Raw genomic sequence first — 21138 nt, forward strand, 5'->3', positions numbered from 1 at the left:
CTACCCATTTGGACAGGTAATCCACAACAACAAATATGTACTTATTGCCAAAGGAGCTGACGAAGGGTCCCATGAAGTCAATCCCCTAGACATCAAACACTTCCACCTCTTGAATCGGGTTAATGGGCATCTCATGGCGACAGGAAATGTTCCCGGTTCGCTGACATTCATTGCAGCCCTTCACCCATTAGTGCGCATCTTTAAACACTGTTGGCCAAAAGAAACCGGCCTCTAGCACTTTCGTAGCTGTCCTGACTCCTCCAAAATGCCCTCCATACGCCGATGCATGACATGCCTGCAAAATAGAAGATTGTTCTATCTCGGGGACGCACCTCCGGATCATATTGTCAACACATATTCGAAACTGGTAAGGTTCGCCCCAATAATAGATGCGACAGTCACGATAAAACTTTTCTTTTGTACAGAGGAAAGATCATAGGGAACTATACCGCTGGCCAGGTAATTTGCAAAGTCTGCATACCATGGCACTTCCTCAAAACTAGTAGCGAGCAGCTGCTCGTCTGGAAAGGTTTCAAGAATATCCTCAAACTCAATTGAGTTTTCAACTCCCTCAAGTCGTGATAGATGGTTAGCGACTTGGTTTTTTGTGCCCTTACGGTCACAAATTTCAAGGTTGAATTCTTGCAGTAGCAACACGCAACGAATTAGGTGTGGCTTAAACTCCTTCTTCTCAATCAAGTACCTGAGAGTTGCATGATCAGTGTATACAATTACCTTAGAGCCAATAAGATACGATCTGAATTTGTCGAAAGCAAACACCACGGCCAACATCTCCTCCTCAGTCACAGTGTAGTTCAACTGGGCTCCACTCAGCGTTCTACTGGCATAGTAGATTGGATGCATTAGCTTGTCTTTCCGCTGTCCCAGCAGTGCCCCCACTGCATAGTCACTGACATCACATATGAGTTCGAATGGTTGCTTCCAGTCGGGGGCAACAATGATGGGTGCTGTGACTAGCCTCTTTTTCAACTCCTCGAATGCTACCCTGCAATCATCAGAAAACAAGAAGGGGTGATCTTTTTCTAACAACTCACAGAGAGGGTTGGCAATTTTTGAGAAGTCTCTTATGAATCTCCGGTAAAATCCGGCATGCCCAAGGAAGCTCCTTATTGCCTTGACTGAAGTTGGAGGTGACAGCTTTGTTATCACGTCAACTTTAGCATGATCCACCTCGATTCCTTTACTGGACACCCAGTGCCCCAAGACTATGCCCTTTTGTACCATGAAATAGCACTTCTCCTAATTAAGAACCAGGTTAGTCTCAATACACCATTTCAGCACACGAGTCAGATTGATAAGGCACTCATCAAATGAGTTCCCCACCACTGAGAAATCATCCATGAATACCTCCATTATGTCCTCCACCATGTCAGTGAATATGTCCATTATGCACCTTTGGAATGTGGCGGGTGCATTGCATAGGCCAAAGAGCATCCTCCGAAAGGCATAAATGCCATATGGGCAAGTGAAGTAGGTCTTCTCTCTGTCCTCTAGTGCAATGGAGATTTGATTGTACCCTGAGTACCCATCCAGAAAACAGAAGTGTGACCTCTCTGCCAATCTGTCTAGCATCTGATCAATGAAGGGAAGTGGGAAATGGTCTTTCCGGGTGGCTAGATTTAACTTTCTATAGTCCATGCAAATTCTCCATCCCGTGACGGTTCGTGTTGAGATCAGTTCATTATTATCATTTTTGATCACCGTCATGCCACCCTTCTTAGGCACATATTGCACTGGGCTAACCCAGCTGTTGTCAGAGATTGGGAAAATGATTCCCGCATCTAACCACTTTATCACTTCTTTCTTCACCACTTCCTTCATGTTGGGGTTCATCCTTCTTTGGTGTTCCCTGGAAGGTTTGTGTCCCTCTTCCAGCAGAATCTTATGCATACAGTAGGCGGGGGCTGATCCCCTTAATGTCTGCCATGTTCCACCCAATGGTAGTTTTACACTCCTTGAGTACCTGCAAGAGTTGTTGTGCCTGCACATCTAACAAACTAGATGAGATAATAACATGTAATGTGGAGTCAGGTCCAAGGAACTCATACTTGAGATGGGCGGGCAGTGGCTTCAATTCCAGCTTTGGTGGCTCTTCGATGGACGGCTTGGCTGGAGGAGTTTCTCTATTTTCTAAGTGCTAGGGCTCAAATTCAAGAGTTCTATCCCAGAACCCTCTGCCCTCTAACGCCAATACCCATTCTGCCAGTTCTTCGCCATTCACTTCAACTAAATTAATCAGACATGCAGCAAGAGGGTCCTCAATAGTCAGCATTTCATCATCAGTTTCTACAATTACATCCACGACATCAATAAGAGAGCAATTGGCGAATTCACTTGGTCACCTCATAGATTTTTGCACATTGAATGTTATCTCTTCATCTTTTAATCTCATCTTGAGCTCCCCAGTCTCACAATCAATAAGAGCTCTCCTAGTGGCCAAGAACGGCCTTCCCAAAATTATGGGAATTTCTTCATCCACCTTGCAGTCTAAGATCACAAAATCTGCAGGGAACATAAATTTTCCTACCTGAATCAGCACATCATCTAGGATACCAGAGAGTCTTTTTACAGTCCTGTCAGCTAGCTGCAACAACATAGAAGTGGGTCTAGCTTTTCCAATCCCTAGCTTCTTATAAATCGCCAGGGGCATAAGATTTATGCTGGCCCCTAGATCACAAAGTGCCTTAGCGAAAGCAAAATTACCAATAGTACAGGGAATTGTAAAGCTCCCTAGGTCAGATAGCTTTTCCGCAATTGGTCTAGTCACCACTGCACTACAGGTCTGAGTAAGAGTCACCGTGGACAAGTCTTGGAAATTGAATTTTCGGGACATTAAGTCCTTCATCATTTTTTCATACCCAGGCATCTCTTGCAAAGCATCTATCAATGGAATGTTTACCTTGATTTATTTCAGCATCTCCAAAAATTTCTTGTATTGCTCCTCTTTTTGGTACTTAGCCAGCCTTTGAAGGATTGGTGCGGGAGGTCTCTTCTTTCCAATGATTTGGGACTGCTCTTTATCAGCTGCCACCTCAACTACCTGTTCCTGGGTTGTCTCAGCTTCTTTCTCAGTCTCAATCTGAATGTTATGTTCTTCCTGGGCAGGCTGGAGTGTCACATCTGTCAATTTCATTGACTCATCTAGTTCAATGGGCATTGGTATGAGTGTCTCAGCCTGTCTGTTTTCTCGAGCCCTCTCTTGCTCCACTTCTAAATCTCTGCCATTCCGTAGACTCACTGCCATCAACTGCTTCGGGCCTTGATTTTTTGGGTTTATTTGAGTGTCTGCAGGTAATGTCCCATGAGGACGATTGTTTAGAAACATCGAAATTTGGCATATCTGCACTTCAATATTCTTGATAGCTGAATCATATGCATCTAGTCTCTTACTAATTTTTGCATTAGACCCAATAATCTGCTGCATCATTGCCTCAAGTCTAGCAAACCCATCTTTTACCGTCCATCATGCTGCTGCTGAGGAGGGTGATGCCCCTGCTGCTGATTCTGATTGTTATATCCCAGTGGCCTTGGGTAAGGTGTCATATTGTTTGGAGGTCTCATACCTCCCATGTTCCCATTATTGAACTGTGGCTGGCCTGGCTTGTACGGCTGATTTTGCTGACCCCAATTCTGACCACCCTGTCTCTGGCCTCCATAATTAGACACGTAGTTCATGTCTTTAGGGTAGTAATGATGATCATGTTATGTATTTCATTGGTTACCAATTGGCTGACTAATGCAAGATGTGCATAAGCCCACATTGGTAGTATCTACGATGTGTACTTGCTGCTTCTGTCCTGACTCTTCCACTTTTTGGTGAGTATACTCATCTGTGTCAATAAGGTTGCCATATTTTCAGCCATAGAGTTGGATGGATCTAAGGGCACTGAGTGCACCACTGGAGTGATAGGTGCATTCGTGATTGTCCATCCTGAATTCTGTGCTATCTTGTCAAGCAGACTCTGGCCTTCTCTCCATGTGTTTGCTCAAAAATGCTCCACCAGCTGAAGCATCAACAATGTTCTTCATGCTATCTGACAATCCCATGTAAAATCACTGCCCCAACATCAGATCTGGAATACCATGGTGCGGACATATAACCAGCATCCCTTTGAATCGTTCCCATGTTTCATTCAGTGTCTCCATTGGTCTCTGTTTAAAACTCAAAATTTCATTAATTTGTTGAGCAGTCTTGTTGGGTGAGTGGAACTTGTTCATAAATTGCTTGACTAACTCCTACAAAGTTGTTATGGAATTAATAGGGAGTGAGTTTAGCCAGGTCTGGGCAGCTCCTGTCACTGAGAATGGGAACAATAACAACTTGATTGCTTCCGGAGTTACGTTGGACTGCCTTTGGGTTTTGCAGATTGACAGAAAATTCTTCAAGTGTTGTTGAGGATCTTCGACTTGTGACCCCAAAAATAGTCCTTTGTTTTGCGACAAGTGCAGCATGTTATTCGTGATTTGAAATGATTCCACCTGTATGTGTAGTACTACGATCGTTGTGGCCAGATTTTCAGCTGTAGGTTGTGCCCAGTCATAGAGAGCAGCCTCTGGCACAAGAGGTGCCACTGGCGCTATTGGTACAGCTGGGTCTACTTCGTGATCTCCCATGTCTGGTTCGAATTGTTCCGTTGTTTGTTTTTCCAGTTGGCCCGATTCAAGGCCTTGAAAACTTTCTCGGGATCTGATAATGATTCAAATACTTCACTAGTTCTCGATGAGTTTCTAGGCATGCATCTGTACAACCAAGTCAACAAATGTTAAAATTTCAATGTATAGATTAGGTGTAGAGAAAACTGACTACGCTAAGAATTTTTGTATTTTGTTCAATTGAAATTGATAACACCGTTAATTCCCCGGTAACGGTGCCAAAATTTGATCACGTCCAACTATGCCTTATAAAAAGGACACGCGGACGTTGCAAATATAATCTGAGTATTTAGCCCAGAGTCGAACCCACAAGGAATTAACCTATCAATTACTCTTGTTAGACTTACTAAATTCTACAGAATCAACTTCCCAAATGTTGTAAATAATAATTGAGGGTATTTCTACTAACTACGAATAAATGTAAATAAGCAACTGAAAACTAACTATGATTAAGTTGTAAACAATTAAGAGAAGGTTCTAAGGTTATGATTTCCCCTATTGATTGAATCCCTTCCAGTTATGTTTCACCTAGATTCAGCCAATAATCTCTATCAATCATGAGCACTCTTATTACCGTAAATCTCTCCCGAGTAATCACGACAATTTACTAGACACACTCTCCCGAGTTACGCTAGCTAGCTTTATTTATTACGGCTCACTTCAGATTATACCCAAGGCTTCGTTATCCCTAATCCCGCCTTTAAACCCTCAGTTATTGATCCCTCATATACTTTGGGAGTGGTGTTGTTCAACAATTACCTAAATATGCACTCGCTCCCGAGTTATGCACACTAAATAGGCACAGCTAATTGAGGATCCTGTCAATTAACTACAACAAGCACATAATTGAACAAATAGAGATTAAACTGGGCAAACTATATTAACATAACAAGAAGTTCATCTTTCAATAGGTTCCATCAAAACCCTAGACTAGGAAATTAGCTACTCATGACAAAACAAGATAAAACTACTAAATTATTCATAATGGGTAATTGTAAGAAAATAAAAAGAGATAGAAAAACTCTAATGTTTGGTTGATCTTCTCACACTTGTTCTTACCTTCAAAGTAGTCTAAAAACAAGCTTAACACAATCAGGGCGAGTTTCTAGAGCTTATAAGGGTTTGGAACAAGTTTTCCCGAATTTACACTTTGGTCCCCAAATTCCTGGCGAGTGAACAGTGCACCGGGGTCGTGGCAAGACCGCAGCTCGACCGCGGTGAACGCTGAGCATTTTGCCTTGATGCTTGATCTGCCGCGGTTCCACCGCTGTCGGGTGGAATTTGCTCAGTCCATTTTCTTGCTTCTTTGTGCTCGGGTATTTCTTGAGTGGGCGTTTTCTTCACATTATTGCCCCCAAAATACTTCGTGGTGCTTCCTCACTTAGAATATTCCCTGCGAAACAAAAGAATACCATTTAGAGCATTTTGTTGGCAATTTGCCTACAAAACAACAATAAAGCATGGTAATATTAAGGTGTAAATATCATCTATATAGCCTAATATCAACTCTCAAAATGTTCAGTTCCATTTCGTATTTAGATTGTGTCGAAACTTTATTAATGAGTTGATTTCCATAATATATATTCTTTTCAAAGGAATCAATTATTGAACTTTAAAATACATATTCAGTAACAAGTGATTTTAAAATATTTATCGCGATAGAAAATTTATGATTTTTGGTACGCGTTTGTAATATTTGACACATGATGCTTTATAGCAACAACTTATGTATGACATGATTTCCCCTGTATAACGTGTTTTGAATGTGTGGCTAAGAAATCTAATACTTTTAGACATAAAAATAGATAATAATTGAAACGGAATAACGTCCCACAGAAAAAAAAAAAAAAAAGGATCATGGACCAGATTAGACTTTTGTATCGCTTCATAAATAATAGTGTATTTTTAAGTGAGTTTACAGCTTTAATCACATAATGCTGTGATTCTAACATATTTAATTAATTCAACTTCGTCCTACTATATTATGTCAAAAATATTATTAATGACTTGGTTCGAATTATATATTAGATGATTTTATTTTAAGGAATTGATTATTAACTTTATACATATTCAACAGCGTAAGCAATTGAAAGCTTATTATTTTTAATACATACTTCTCGTGCAACTAACATTGAGACTACTAGCTCGTTTGGCAAAGCTGTAAAAATCAACTTATTTTGAGAAGTATTATTTTTTAAAAGTATTTTTATCAAAAGTACTTTGGTTAGAAGCAGTTTATGTATGACTAATTAGTTTGAAAAGCACTTCTGAGCAACAATTAGTGTTTGACCAAGTTTTAAAAAACTACTTCTAAGTGTATTTTTTCTCAAAAATATTTCTCAAAAAAGTGCTTTTGGAGAGAAACTATTTTTTTTGCTTCTACTTTTTCTCAAAGCATTTTTTTCATTCCAAAAGCTTGACCAAATACCTCAATTTTTTGCCAAAAGTACTTTTGGCAAAAAAAAAAAAAAAAAAATTCGACCAAAGCTTTGCCAACCAAGCTATACTAAACTCAAAGAAGGGAATTCAAAAAAGCGAGCGGCTTCAAGAATCAGCTACTCTTCACACACACACACACACACACACACACACACACTCTTGAACCAGTTCTCTCAATAAGCGAGCTCATCCTCATCAGCAATAATGGACGTTCCGAAAGACCAGATGAGCACTCTATTGGACCACGGCTTGTTCCCTTCTGCTCAAATGCTTGTATTTTCACTAACTAACCCTTAGGGTTTTTGAGATTTCACCTTTTCTCATTGTGAATTATTGTAATTTACTGCATAGGTGATCCTGATCTTTGGTTTCTTTTGTGATTGAAATTTAGGGATGTTTTCTTGTTTCGTCGTCTTCTGTAAGTATTGAAACAAGTCCACACCTCAAGGCTGAAAATTTGGTTTGTTTACTTTCTCCTTTTTTTAATAAATAAATTGGAATTTATTTTGTTTATTTACGAATTGATTTATCGATTGTTTGTAATTTGTTATGCAGGTGCTTCTCGGCGATGCTTTGTTTCGAGAGAAAGAGTACAAGAGAGCTATTGTAAATAATTTGGTTATTTTGGACTTTAGATTGATCTCCCATGTACTGCAATTTAATTATTGATAAAGGGTGCATTTTCACTTGTATGGTACTAAGATTGATCATATAGTGTTAGTTGTTAAACTATTTAGTTCACTATTTTGCCAGCACGCGTACAAACAAGCATTGCACTGCCACAGAATAATTCCTAAGCAAAATGCAACACCCATTAGAAGTGCACTGTCTGCATCAACCAGGTCATCATCGCCAAATTCTTTCAACATTTCAGCAATTAATGAGAATGAGGTATTTTGGTGTATATCTAATTCTTGGAAATGCTAAACTCATAGAGACACTACTGAGGGTCTTTTGTTGGCTTTCCTGTTTCATATCATAATAGGTGAAGTTCAAGATTGCATCATCACATTGTGCACTCAATGAGAATAGAGCAGCTCTTCTCGAGGTCAGTCATCTTTATGACTCTTCATTATCTGGAGCGGACATAGTTTTAGAATGTTTGGTGGATACCTATTTGTGATGAAAAAGGAATTATGTTTTTTCTTCTTCTCATTTCTTTCACTGTTGCTACGCATTTTGTAATACAGTCTCTCAGCATAACTGAATATTGCCATTTACTTCTATCCTATGTGTTTATACATCTATTTTGGAGAAAATTAGTTGCAAGCATTGAGTCTCTGTTCCCCATTATGTCGCAGATGGAAGGAATCCCAAGCAAAGCAAGAAATTTGCAGATGAATCTCATGATGGGAAAACTTTATCGAAGTTCTAGACATACTCGTGCAGCCGTTACATGCTATAAAGAGTGTTTAAGGTCTTTCGTGTTTTGATTTTTTAAGACAATATTATTTGCTTATGATAGTGTATACGTACTTATTTTTACTTCTCTAGATGTTTTTCTTAGTTTCTCCTTCTTCTAACTTTTTAGTCTTTGACATTACAAGAAGAGAAAAGAAAACAGTAAACTTTATTTGTTACTCTTTCTCTTTGTAGGTAATTTTGCTTTTAGCCTTCTTTTTCCTTCTTTCTTCTGTCCCTGTTCAGGACCCTACCTTTTTATAGATTAACCTGCAGAAGAAGTGAGCAATATGAAGTGTCACAGTCATTGGTTGATTTGTAATACACCTCAGTCTTATCCATCCTACTGTTGTTGCTTTCTGTTATTCACAGGCATTGCCCTTACATCATTGAGGCTATCATAGCTTTGGCGGAGTTGGGTGTGGCAGCTAAGGACATTATTTCATTGTTTCCACAGGTTTGTTTTACCAGATATTCAGTATATATGGCTTCACCGTCCTTTCTGTAAAAGAGATGTTAGAAAAAAACTTTGCTTACAGTAAACTGCGTGATTGTTAAAGGTTTGATGGTAACAAAAGTATTTTCAATAAGAATGCCTAGCAATGCATTTCATTTAATTTTAATTTCTTAATGCCTATAGTTGCTCATCTGAAAATTTTACCTCTTATATCAAAATCTAAATGTGTAATTGGATCTTATCATCCTTTTTGTCCCTCCTATATTTATCTTCAAATTACGAAGATCGAATTGTTGGGTTTGCCCATGCGTGGTTAAATTAGTGAAGGGAGAAGAATGTCTCTTCTTCAGTTCTTTGATCATAACTTTCATCTAATGTAGTCGTCATAACATTAAGGCTATCTACTCCTAAGTTGAAAAGCCATTGCAGCCAGAGTCATCTACACATTTGAGTTATGCTATTGCATATCATGCCCCTGCTGCAGTGTATCGTGAAACAATTACTTTTTTGCTTTATTTAAATAGGGGATAATTGGCTGATAATATAGGGAACACCCTTTATACTGCTTCGGAAGAAGGCTGTTCTCTTAGTTGTTTAAGAAAAAGAACATTTCATCACCTGAGTGTTAAAATATTTTTGAACGCGCCTAAGTGTGAACCATTAAAATAACTTTGGTGCAGCGTAAAAAAATGTATATGAGGAGCATAGAATGGAAGAATTATCATATTACTACGACAGGAATATACTTCTTACGTTTTGTCTTTCTTTGGATGGGTTGAAGAATTGAACTTGGAGAGTATTACCCCTCTGCTTTTACTTCACCTCCTCTCTTGCTTACTGTCCAAGGAGGAGGAAGATGACTTGTAGCGCTCCATTTATGTTTCCACACCTCCAATCCCTGTGGGGTGCTCTTGCAAGAGTCAGGACCTAGAGAGCTAATGATAAATGGTAATTTGAAACCGTGTAATGCTTTTATTATCTTGCTAGAAACTGTCATTCCATGAGTGTAATTAATTAACGTGGATTTTTGGGTAGAACTCATGACATGTTTTGGAGCAATCATAACACAATATTTTGCTTACTCTTGATATTGCAGACCCCAACTCGAGGTGCAAGGTCTACTTTTGATCATTTTGATTCAAGTCGTTGGTTACAGGTTAGTGAACAATGATGTGGTTTAACTTTCTTTCACTAAAGACTGAGCTGCCTCTGTTTATCCGATTATATATTTTTATGTTGTGCTGCATTTTGTGTTTTATCAAACTGGCAACTTGTTATTGGGTTGTGGGGTTTCTTGATAGAAATTCTTTGTGTCAATTTTTTTCCCAATACTAACCCCATTGCTAGTTCCTTTCCTGTTCTGCTAATGTGCGTGGAGGGATGCTGGACTCATTTCTCTTTTTTGTTTTCCAAAATACAAAATGAAAGCCAAATTGGACCAAATTGCTTTCTAGTTTAAACCCCACTGAAGAATGAGGGCAGTAATGACAACCTTAGGTTTTCATATCTCGTGTTTGCTATGTGGGGTAGGAGCCCATTGCTACTGCAATAACTCTATATAGGAGAATGTCATGGGTAACCGTAAATGCGCTATATCGGAAGATAGTTTGATTCATCGGTAAGGGTGCCATCCTAGTGTGACTGAGATAACCCGAGGAGACTTACTCATGAGTTGATAGATCAGGTGTGCCAGATTGCCATGGTGACAACACATGAAAACTATAAACAATAAGTTTGCTATGTGGTTGAGGAAAATGAGCTTATTGAGACGAATATGAAATTAAGCATGTACAATGGAAAAGTTGCCAATCAATGTGCAATCATCAGAGTTTATAAAAGGAACCAAGAATGTGCCCAAGATGTCCGATCCTTCCATATCTCTACTTATTGGAAAGATGTAGATGAAACTCTATGCAAAGTTAGATAGATACAAAAGACCTTTACTTCTCCACAAAATTTCCTTTTTCTAATAAAGGAGAAAATAAGAAATCTTCTAGGATCAGTTGGCTCAAGGTTCGAAACTCGATAGATAACGGGCTTGTCCCTCCACCCTTCTCCACTTAAATAGTAAGCTTTTATCTGCGGCAGTATTTGAACTCGTGACGTGTGGCCTAATCCATGCATCACGTTGTGTTCTTACTATTAGACCAAAGCCCTTCACGTCGTGTTCTTACCATTAGACCAAAGTCCTGAAGCTCTTCAACAAAAATACCCTTATCACACGTGTATAAAAAAGTTTACAATTTTTTTGATAGGCGTATAAAAAAATTTACAATTTCGATTCCGAAATGGTCTACACACAAAATTAACAGCTGATAAGATGGCTCTTTTACACCAAGTGATGCATGGAAATTTTGAATAAAATTAAAGAATTAAGCGACTTCAATTTCATTATGTTTCAATTAGGGGAGGTACAAAGCCTTCTGATAGGGGATGGTCAGGGAAAGGAGTGAAATGGGGAAAGTAGTAAAATCTAAGATTGTTTATTTCGTTGGATTTGGTTTCCAAATTTCTACCATTTTAGTTACCAACCTTTTGGTTCAAACACCTCGTGGTTTTGCAATTCTCTTTTAGTATTTAAACTTGTCAACTATAAGTGCCACCTCACATGCATATTAAAAGAACGAAGGCCCTTAGCGAAATGTCGTTTGCCTTTTTTACCCTTTCAAAATAGATTTCACACTAGACAAAATAGTCATTTAATAAATTTTCTACTAATTAGGAGTTCTAAATCAACTAAATTTTGTACATTATTTTCCTAATATTAGATTCTAAATCAAGTAAAATTTTGCATACTAAAATATTCTTGTCTAAACTTCTATATAATGAAGCCCAGCGTATGCTATAAACATGAAAAAACTAAACAAGATTTCCTTTTTTGAGAAAAAGAAAACTTACGACTTAGAATAGGTTGTAGATTGCTTCGTTGGCCAATGAAGTATCATTTTTTATGTCCTAATTTTAGTATAAAAATATTCAACTTTCAAATAATCTTTTCTATCTATATTTACTTTTACAAAAGTAAGAAAAAGAACAAGAAGCTCAAACAATTAATATTCTTTAATTACAATTAGTGCAAACAAGTGTTAAGCAAAATTATAATAATAATACTATTTTAGAACATTATTTTATGTCTATTTTATTAGGATGCTAAGCATGAAAACCTAATCAAACCTAACGATACTTCTAGAGAAGTAAATGAATTTAAGTGGACTTCATTTTCTAATTTCTCATGTTATTCAATGAACATGTCATATCTACTTTTGAAATTCTAATTACAATTAAATTCTAGCTTCTAGATATCGTTTTTGTATAATATTTGAAAAGTACACTGATCAATAATAAGACAAATTACTAACAAGATATTTAAGAATATAAAAGACAGAGAGAAAGAAAAATGGTTGAGAGTTTTATAAACACAAAAAATTCAAAATTGAAATATTAGAATAATTTTTACTCTTCAACAATGCAAATTTTTTATTGGAAAAAATTATAATTGTAGTAAAAAATATTCAAAACTATGAATGAGCTAATATATGAAGAACTTGAATAGACAAAACACATACTATTTCCTTTAATGCTCAGAAAAAATTTAAGTCTTTGAATTACTAATTAGCAAAAGAATCCACTTTAATTATTTTTTAAATTCATCATATAAGTAAATTAGTTTTCAGGTTAGCAAAAAGTTTAGGATACATAAATTTATCTCCATAAAAGGCGCAATAACAGTGAAAAAATAAACAATTTAGTTAAAGAATTTGTATTAAGAGTCCAATTAGTAAAAATGTAAACTAAAAATGATAAAGATGAAATAGTGGAAGACAAAATATATTCTAAATAAGTTGTCGTGAATTATTATTATTATTTGCATTTATTCCAAAAAACGGCAACATTTGTTCTATATTAAGTTAATAGTTGTAAAATAGTAACTCAAAATCAGTTGACTTTGTATTGTCACTTATTATTTTTTTTCTATGAGCTATAAAGCCAACCTCATCATTTATCAAGACCAAAAGATTCAATTTCAAATTATTTAATTTATCTTTATTAATAAAAATATTTTTAATTTTTTTAAGTATTAGGCTGCAGAAATAACGATAATTTTCATAAGATATTCCCATAAAAAATCTCACAAATTACAATAAGGTATATGCAGACTTCTATGGGGAAGATTTTTCCTTTATTGAGCTAACAAAATGGGATCAACAGTTATCATTTTCAAAGAACCAACATTTTTTCTTTCATTTAATTTCATAGTCAAATATATTATTTGATAATATTTATATTATTTTAAAATTATATATTCAATAATATGGGTGCACGCGCAAAGCGCGTACCCTAAGACTAGTTGGTATAATTATTTAAGATCTCGTCGGATGGTTATCTGCCAATGTTCACTTTATTCCAGTCTTTTAAGCATTAGTTTTTCATCGATAATATCTATCTAATGTTCATATTATTCTTTTCCTCCTGTGCAGCGTTATGTTGAAGCCCAATGTTGCATTGCTTCAAATGATTATAAAGGTGACAATCTTTTCCTAATTAAAATGTGCCGGTTTGACTATTTTAGCTTATAGTTGCAGTATTACTTTGACCCTTGATACAATACCTCTGAATACTGAAGAGGCCACAATAAATTGTCAAACCATCACTCTATCCACTTTTATTAAAGGTACAAGATGAAGCCCCAAATCATTGTTCGACCAGCGGAGCAATTTTCCTCTACTTTTCAGTACTTCTAAAATATTCTGCTGTAAGAGAAACAGTATGGTATTCGTAGCATGTTGAAGAAAATTCAAAATATTAAAACTGTTACAAACGAGAAAATTTCTGTTCTTATTTTAATAGGGAGGGAATGTTAAGGTAACGTATTAATTTGTAAAACCTAATGTATATAATTGAGTGTCACTAGATTCATTCAAATTAGTTGGATTGTTGTATCGCTTTCATACTTAAATTTCAAAATAAAATCTGACAAGATACTAAATGTGATCGTGTAGAAATTATATTGTGGAAAACCTGAAGCTATACTACAATGGGGAATTGTTACAGTGAAATAACTGACCAAACAATTTATTGGTTTTGTCAGCTTGCACCCCTTCTCGGTCTTTGTTGCTTTAATGGTATACCTCCTTGTATCTCGTTGACTCTATCTACTTGTTTATACATGTTTATATTCTAACTGTATTAACTCTAACTAATAATTAGTAATATTACTTTATACCTTATATGACACGTACCATCTACTTTTGACCAAACTTAGCGAATGTTCTCAGTATTTTTAAGCAATTTAACATTTGCCCTCTAAAGAAAGTTATTCCTAAATCTTTATTGATTTTGCTATTAAAATAAATAAAAATATTACTCCCTCCGTTTCAATTTAGATGAGGTAGTTTTACTCGGAGTTTAAGAAAAAGAAGAAGATTTTTAAAACTTGTGGTCTTAAAAGCTTAAGGGGTAAAAGCTTTGTGGGGCCATGACATTTGTGTGATTATAAAAGCTTCTCATTAAGAGTAAAATGGGTAAAATGAAGAGTTTAAAGTTTAATTATTTCCAAATTTAGAAATGTGTCATTTATTTTGGAACAAACTAAAAAGGAAAGTACCTCATCTAATTTGAAACGGAGGGAGTAGAAGCTAATCTTATTAATTAAAATATTAGAATTAATAAGATATAGGGTATCAAATTTGTGGGAGTAATCTAAAAATTGCTGATGGAAACTAACCGAAGTGATGATTTTCAAATTCTCTTACATGCTATGCTAAGAAAAGAAATTGATCAAACTAATGACTAGTCGCTAAAATTGTAGCTGACCTGATCATTGATTTTTCAGTATTTAAAAATTATCCTTCCCCTTCTCTTTTACTAAAATTGGTTTGATTTTTCAGAAAACTATTCGGGAAAACTGATTTTTTTGCGATATATGAAGATAAATGTTATGGCGGTTATAAAAAATGTAAGGGCAGGAGTCTTGCTAATTTTCACACCTGAATAGTCTAACTTCAGGGGATACCCTCCTGCTCATTGACTCACTGTAATTGATTAGCAAATGAAAACAGCTTCATTGGGTTCTCTGTCTCCTAAATTTTGTATATCTGCTGTTGCTTTTCTTTTTTCTAATAGCACAAAAAGAAACACATAACACATATACCACTTGTATACTGGAAGATTTATATTATCAAAAAAATCTGTTTGTCTTTGAACTGGGAGAACAGGGGCAAAGTGCTATCAAAATGTCCTCTAGCCAAAAACTCGTTTCTACTTGGTCTTAGTTTTTGTTTGATTGTTCTTATTCTGCAGGTGGTCTGGAAATTTTTGCTGAGCTTCTGCGACGATTCCCTTGTAACATACATATACTGCTTGAAATGGCTAAGGTTAGGGAAGAATGACTATATGGAAAATTATTGTAAATATTCATTGAATAGTACAATGTTCCTTTTATTCATAGTTCCTTTTTACATGTGTTTGGCAGTAGGTCAAATGGGCAATACAATGATCATGATTAACATGTCAGAGGCTCATGGTTGTATCATTTGAAATATAACAGGGTTATGTGAAAGTAGTTGTTCCTTTTCTTTCTTGTGGATCAAATATTCTCTATACTGGCTATCTCCTTTACTGGTGTCAGATTCACGTAGACAGGTCGATATAGTGAAGTATCACATGCCTAGCATTATCTTTCCATGTTTTAGATTTGTCTGGTCTAATCATTTACATCTTTGCCCTGCTTTCAAGGGAATTCCTTGATTGTAATGATTGTTCTAAATTACCCAGATTTAGAGAACTACTCTTCGTATTTGTTTCTTTTCACGGATGGTCGAATGCTCATTTCTTAGGATGACAGTTTTTACCCTAAACACTTAAAGGACACAGAGTCTCAGCTTTTTCTCTGGCAACTTTGTTCTGAAAATAAGCAAAATGTTATGCGTATCCCTGTCTCATATTCACGTTTCTGAAGGTTGAAGCCATCATTGGAAAAACTGAAGAAGCTATAACAGATTTTGAGAAGGTAAAACGAGTGCTACATCTTGATGTGATATTTTTATCATTTCTAAATGTGTACTACATATAACATTGTATGGTCTCTACAGGTTCGATCCACTGATCCGTATGTTATAACTTATATGGACGAGTATGCTATGCTCTTAAAGCAGAAATCTGATTATTCGAAGTTGAATAAATTAGTACATGATCTACTAAACATAGACCCGACCAGGCCTGAGGTTTTTGTGGCCTTGTCTGTCTTATGGGAAAGGAAAGACGAGAGAGGGGCTTTATCTTATGCTGAGAAGGTTAGTTTTGTTTAGTTTTACTTTTTGAGATTGTTGTTGATGAATCAAGCATAAACTAGTGATAATGTTGCTTTTTTGCAACCAGAGCATCCGCATTGATGAGAGACATATACCAGGTTATATAATGAAGGTGCGCTTAGATTTGTTCTTGTGTGTAGTGAATACTTTTCAATGCCACATAGTTAGATTATTCTTTGTTTTGGCCAACATCTAGGGAAATTTATTCTTCTCGATGAATCGACCTGAAGCTGCTGTGGTTGCCTTTAGAGGTGCTCAAGAGTTGAGACCTGATCTTCGTTCTTATCAAGGTTTGTTTCAAAGGAGGGTGAAGTTTGATTGTATAGGTTACTAGCATTCTGCTTCTTTGAATGACGCCTTTGCATTATTCCATTCCTTTCTTAATGAGTTTCTCTCAAATACATAGGTTTAGTACGCTCTTATTTAGCAATTTCAAAGATCAAGGAGGCACTGCATGCTGCAAGGGAGGCAATGAAGGCCATGCCACAGTCAGCAAAAGCTCTAAAATTGGTGGGTGATGTACATGCTAGTAATACTAGTGGGAGGGAAAAGGTATAATTGAGATGTCCTTCTTTCTTACCTTTTGATTTTTGAATTGAGTCCTCAGAGTTAGCTGGTTTATTTGATATTTCGTATTAGCTTTTTGTTAGAGAATCATAAAGGTTCTGGTGAAATTTAAAACTAACAGAGGTAGCAGCAGGATTCCTACTTGCATATTATTGGTTGCAAAATTTTAAAGATGTATTTATATACTGTTTCTTTCAAATTGAATTTTTTATATGATTTGACAAGATTGTTAAGGTGAGAGCTGGGAACATGCTTTTCTGATACACCTAAATTATTAAAGTATCTAGTTTACATTTCAAAAGAATATTTAAGTAATATTTTCTTATAATGTTTGTAAAAAATCTTTGATTACAGAAATGTCTGGGATAATGCTCTGAAGCTTGTACTTTTATAGATTTAAAATTGTTAAGAATTACTTCCGTCTCCCCAGAATCAATTACATTTTTGGAGTATGAAAGTGAACTGTCTACTTTTTGAATTGATCTCATACATTTTTTCTCTAAGGACAAACATTTATATTTAGGAACTATAAAAAGTACAAAACAGGTCGACTTTTGAAAGATTAATACTCCCTCCGTTTCAATTTATGTTAACCTATTTCCTTTTTAGTCCGTGCCAAAAAGAATGACCTCTTTCTCTATTTGGAAACAATTTACCTTTATACAATGATTTATAACCACACAAAATATATGTGCTTCATTTTATACCACAAGTTCAAAAGTCTTCTCTCTTTTCTTAAACTCCGTGCCCAGTCAAATGGGTTCATATAAATTGAAACGGAGGGAGTAGTATTTTGAAATATTTCAGAATATCAATCTGAAGGAAAAATTGGTTTAATACACAAACAGTGATCGTGTCACCTAAAATTGGACATTTTTTTAATCTTCGTTGACCAATGATTTTTCTGTTTCAGTTTATAAAAGTCCAAATCAGAAAACTAAAAGTTGAAATAGATAAATCTTATACATTATGCGGAAAAGAATGGTATCGCAACACGTTTTAATATAGATTTTTTTAAAGTGGTATGGTGCTTTTTCTTTATATGTCAAACTATACATAGGTCTCAAATTTTCATTTGACATTTTCTCTTTTTGCATGTAAAGGAAATCCAATTTGGTAAGACTTGATCTGTACCATCTTTTAAGGAAGTATGTTTGTTCTTCTCTGTCTTTTTTGTTTGTATTTTTCTCTTATGGTACCAAAGGAAAAAAAAAATCTTTCAGCTATCTTCTAAGTTATATATTTTTCAAAAATCCGCGAGATTCATGTTTGTATAGATGATTGGGTGGTTTTGTAGATAACCATATCTTTGTGTAGGTTCTCTACTTTTGGTATACCTCTTGTATATGGGGGTTTTTCCCCACAATATTAATAAAATATTACCTTACGGGAGAAAACATAACAATATAGTATATCTGAGTAGCACTTTATTTCCTTTTCCTTTTTCTTGAAATTTCAAGTACCAACTCTTTTTACAGGCAAAGAAGTTCTATGAATCTTCACTAAGGCTGGAACCTGGTTATCTTGGAGCAGCGCTAGCCTTGGCAGAACTGCATGTCATTGAAGGTCGAACTGTAGATGCTGTTACTCTCCTTGAGCGGTATCTCAAGGATTGGGCTGATGACTCGTTGCATGTTAAGCTTGCCCAAGTATTTGCTGCAACAAATATGCCACAAGATGCCTTGTCACACTACCAGGCAGCACTGAGGTAGTCCTACTTTTCCTTGAATTTTCTTGCAATCTTTTTCTGCTAGATTTTAAGGCATTAGATGTGTTAGATAATTAATCTCACATCAGCCCTTTAACTTATCTGTGCTTTAAATTCTAGAAGGTAAAAGAAATGAGAAGAGAAGCAGTTTGCATGAAAGTGACATAATTCCAATTACTTAAAACAATTTTTTGCTCTGCCTGTCAGGATAAATCCCCAAAATGAAGCTGCAAAGAAAGGGTTGGAGCGCCTGGAGAAGCAGCTCAAGGTTTTGTTTCCTGTTCAACGTGAAATCATTTCCTTTATATGCTTGTCTTAAATCCGAACATATGGCCCGCACGGCTTTGGTCTAGGGGTAAGAGTGCATCCTGTGTCATGTGGGTTAGGGCACTTCACGGGTTCGAACCCTGCCGCAGACGCAAGCCTAGTATTTAAGTGGAGAAGAATTTCGAACCATGCCACACTGGCGCTCGGGAATTTCTCGATTATTGAAAAGAATCTTATAAGATATGTTTTCTACTAAACTTGGCTAGTAATTCTCCATCCATCATGGGACACCCAAATTCATTTTGGCCTTGGTATTTGTTTACTTATGTTTGCTTGATGTCATGCATATATTGAGTGTATTTACGCTAGCCCTTCATTAGACAGTTTTTTTTGGTTCCACTGTGTGCTTAAATGAACCTATCCATTTTCGGCAGGGAGTAGATCCTGATGCTCCTGAAGAAGATGAAGAGAATGATGTCGAGGATGCTGATGCAGACCAGGAAGAGGCTGAGCTTTTATGATGAGGAACAGAAACATATTTTAAGCTCTTCTCTTGCTCTGCTACATGTTTAGGAGAACTGGTTCAGTTGGCAGGCATCTAATATAAAAACAGCAGAAATCCACTTCACCAGCAGCAGATTCTTTGTGGCCTTTCCAAAGCTTAATGCGAATTTCAAATAAGGTACTTGTTGTGGCTACCTCGTGTTCTACACTACAAATTCTTCGCGAGTCAAGACTGTTCAGCTACAGTCTCTCTTCCTTTCAGATCATATTATGGCTGCCCATATGTTGTAATCTATTGTAGTCCTTTTGTCCTATCCTCGATGTAAATTTACCCTCTGGAAGGTTGTACCGACAATTTTGTAGAACTCCAAAGATTTTCAACAAATTATTTGATGTAAAACTGTCGCGACCTAAAATTCACTAGTTGTGATAGCACCTAACCCAACCCGTTAGGTAAGTCAATTAATATCTATTCAGTTTCAATGATATTTAACAGGATAATTAATCAAAGAAATTATCTAAATCTTATACATTCCCAAGGACTGGTAGTACAAATCATGAGCTTCTAATAATAGAGTTTACAAAGTTGATATGAAGTAAATACATCTTCTGTTTGAACGTACATAGACAGAGTTTTACAAAATCTAAGACTACCATGAACAAGAGGCAGTTAAGTCTGGATCGCAAGTGCACCTTCAATGCTAGCTCCCTCCATGCACAGTAACATTAGCATCTGAAATATGCACGCAGTGCGTAGGAAGTGTAGTATGAGTACAATCGACCTCATGTACTCAATAGGTAACAAACCTAATCTTAGGCTGAAAGTAGTGACGAGCTGATACATAGATTGGGTCCAACACCAATAACTAACAACAATTCATAACAATATAGCGCAAATAAATAAAGAAGTAGCTCTAGATAACATGCTCAACCTTTTCATAATTTTCCGAAAAATAGTTCCACTTTTCAAGTATATTAGTGAAAACCCAAATCCTTTACCGAAAACTAAAAAAAATATGAGATAGTTTGAAAACTGTAATTTTTCCAAAAATCATTTCCACAATAAATAAGATGTTTCATTTTATCTTTCCAGATAACAAGTGTGAAATACCTCACTATACCACATATCAATCTGTGTGAAAAGTCATGAATAATGTGATACTATACAACATGAGGAAAAATGCATCTATATGCCTGTATGTCATGTGTGCATGTCAATGCCATGTATCTCAGAGATGAATCATGTACTCACGCTCTTAGAATACTCAACCTTACTGTCTCGCATTATCTCTAACCGTACTCAATACTCAGCACACTCAGTCACTCAACACTGTACAATAATCATTGCGGCGTGCAACCCGATCCACATACATATACATAGTCGACTGTGCTCACTGGGGGTGTGCAGACTTCGGAGAGGCTCCTTCAGCCCAAGCGCTATAATCCGCACGGACAACTCACGTACTGCACAGACAAGTTACGTGCCATAGTATCAATATCAGGATCCGCACGGACAACTCACGTGCTGCACGGACAACTCACGTGCCATAGTAACAATATCTCAAATCAAACCCTCAGCCTCACTCAGTCATCTATCTTTTCAGTCTCTCTCTCTCTCTCTCGGGCTCACAATGTCATGAAACTAGCCCAAAAATGATGATATGAAGTATCAGTAAATAACAACAGAGACTGAGATATGATATGCATATGAATGCGTATGACTGCGTATATAAAACAACGAAAGAAAATAACTCAACAACAAAAATAACCTCAGTGGGTCCCAATAGGATAAGCACGTAGCCTAGACATGA

At 36.3% G+C, this 21138-nt stretch overlaps 2 protein-coding genes and 1 non-coding gene across 4 annotated transcripts; 2 read left to right on the forward strand and 1 right to left on the reverse strand.

The window, feature by feature from the left end:
* Window positions 1-339: 339 nt before the first annotated feature.
* LOC138869725 (uncharacterized) lies at window positions 340-2887 on the reverse strand. The gene is made up of 3 exons (XM_070147378.1): window positions 2364-2887; window positions 1538-1984; window positions 340-910 (listed from the first exon to the last, which is right to left on the reverse strand). The coding sequence occupies exons 1-3, from the start codon at window positions 2885-2887 to the stop codon at window positions 340-342; spliced, it is 1542 nt and encodes a 513-aa protein (XP_070003479.1).
* Window positions 2888-4099: 1212 nt separating this feature from the next.
* Window positions 4100-4206, forward strand: LOC138882091 (small nucleolar RNA R71). Its single transcript, XR_011403570.1, has one exon. It is a non-coding gene; the product is annotated as a small nucleolar RNA R71 (small nucleolar RNA).
* A 2999-nt stretch (window positions 4207-7205) lies between these two features.
* On the forward strand, window positions 7206-19799 carry LOC104246274 (anaphase-promoting complex subunit 7). Of its 2 annotated transcripts, none has more exons than XM_009802058.2 (18): window positions 7206-7386; window positions 7505-7573; window positions 7669-7761; window positions 7867-8004; window positions 8099-8161; window positions 8415-8530; window positions 8887-8971; window positions 10068-10127; window positions 13450-13495; window positions 15272-15345; window positions 15930-15980; window positions 16063-16263; window positions 16349-16393; window positions 16478-16571; window positions 16688-16833; window positions 18327-18556; window positions 18764-18824; window positions 19258-19799. In XM_009802058.2, the coding sequence occupies exons 1-18, from the start codon at window positions 7318-7320 to the stop codon at window positions 19342-19344; spliced, it is 1728 nt and encodes a 575-aa protein (XP_009800360.1). In that variant the 5' UTR covers window positions 7206-7317; the 3' UTR covers window positions 19345-19799. The 2 variants fall into 2 exon arrangements, with proteins under 2 accessions (XP_009800360.1, XP_009800361.1); XM_009802059.2 differs by having other exon boundaries at window positions 7669-7719.
* The last annotated feature ends 1339 nt before the right edge of the window (window positions 19800-21138 follow it).

Source organism: Nicotiana sylvestris, chromosome 1 (genome assembly GCF_000393655.2).
Source record: "Nicotiana sylvestris chromosome 1, ASM39365v2, whole genome shotgun sequence".
Taxonomy (NCBI): Eukaryota; Viridiplantae; Streptophyta; class Magnoliopsida; order Solanales; family Solanaceae; genus Nicotiana; species Nicotiana sylvestris.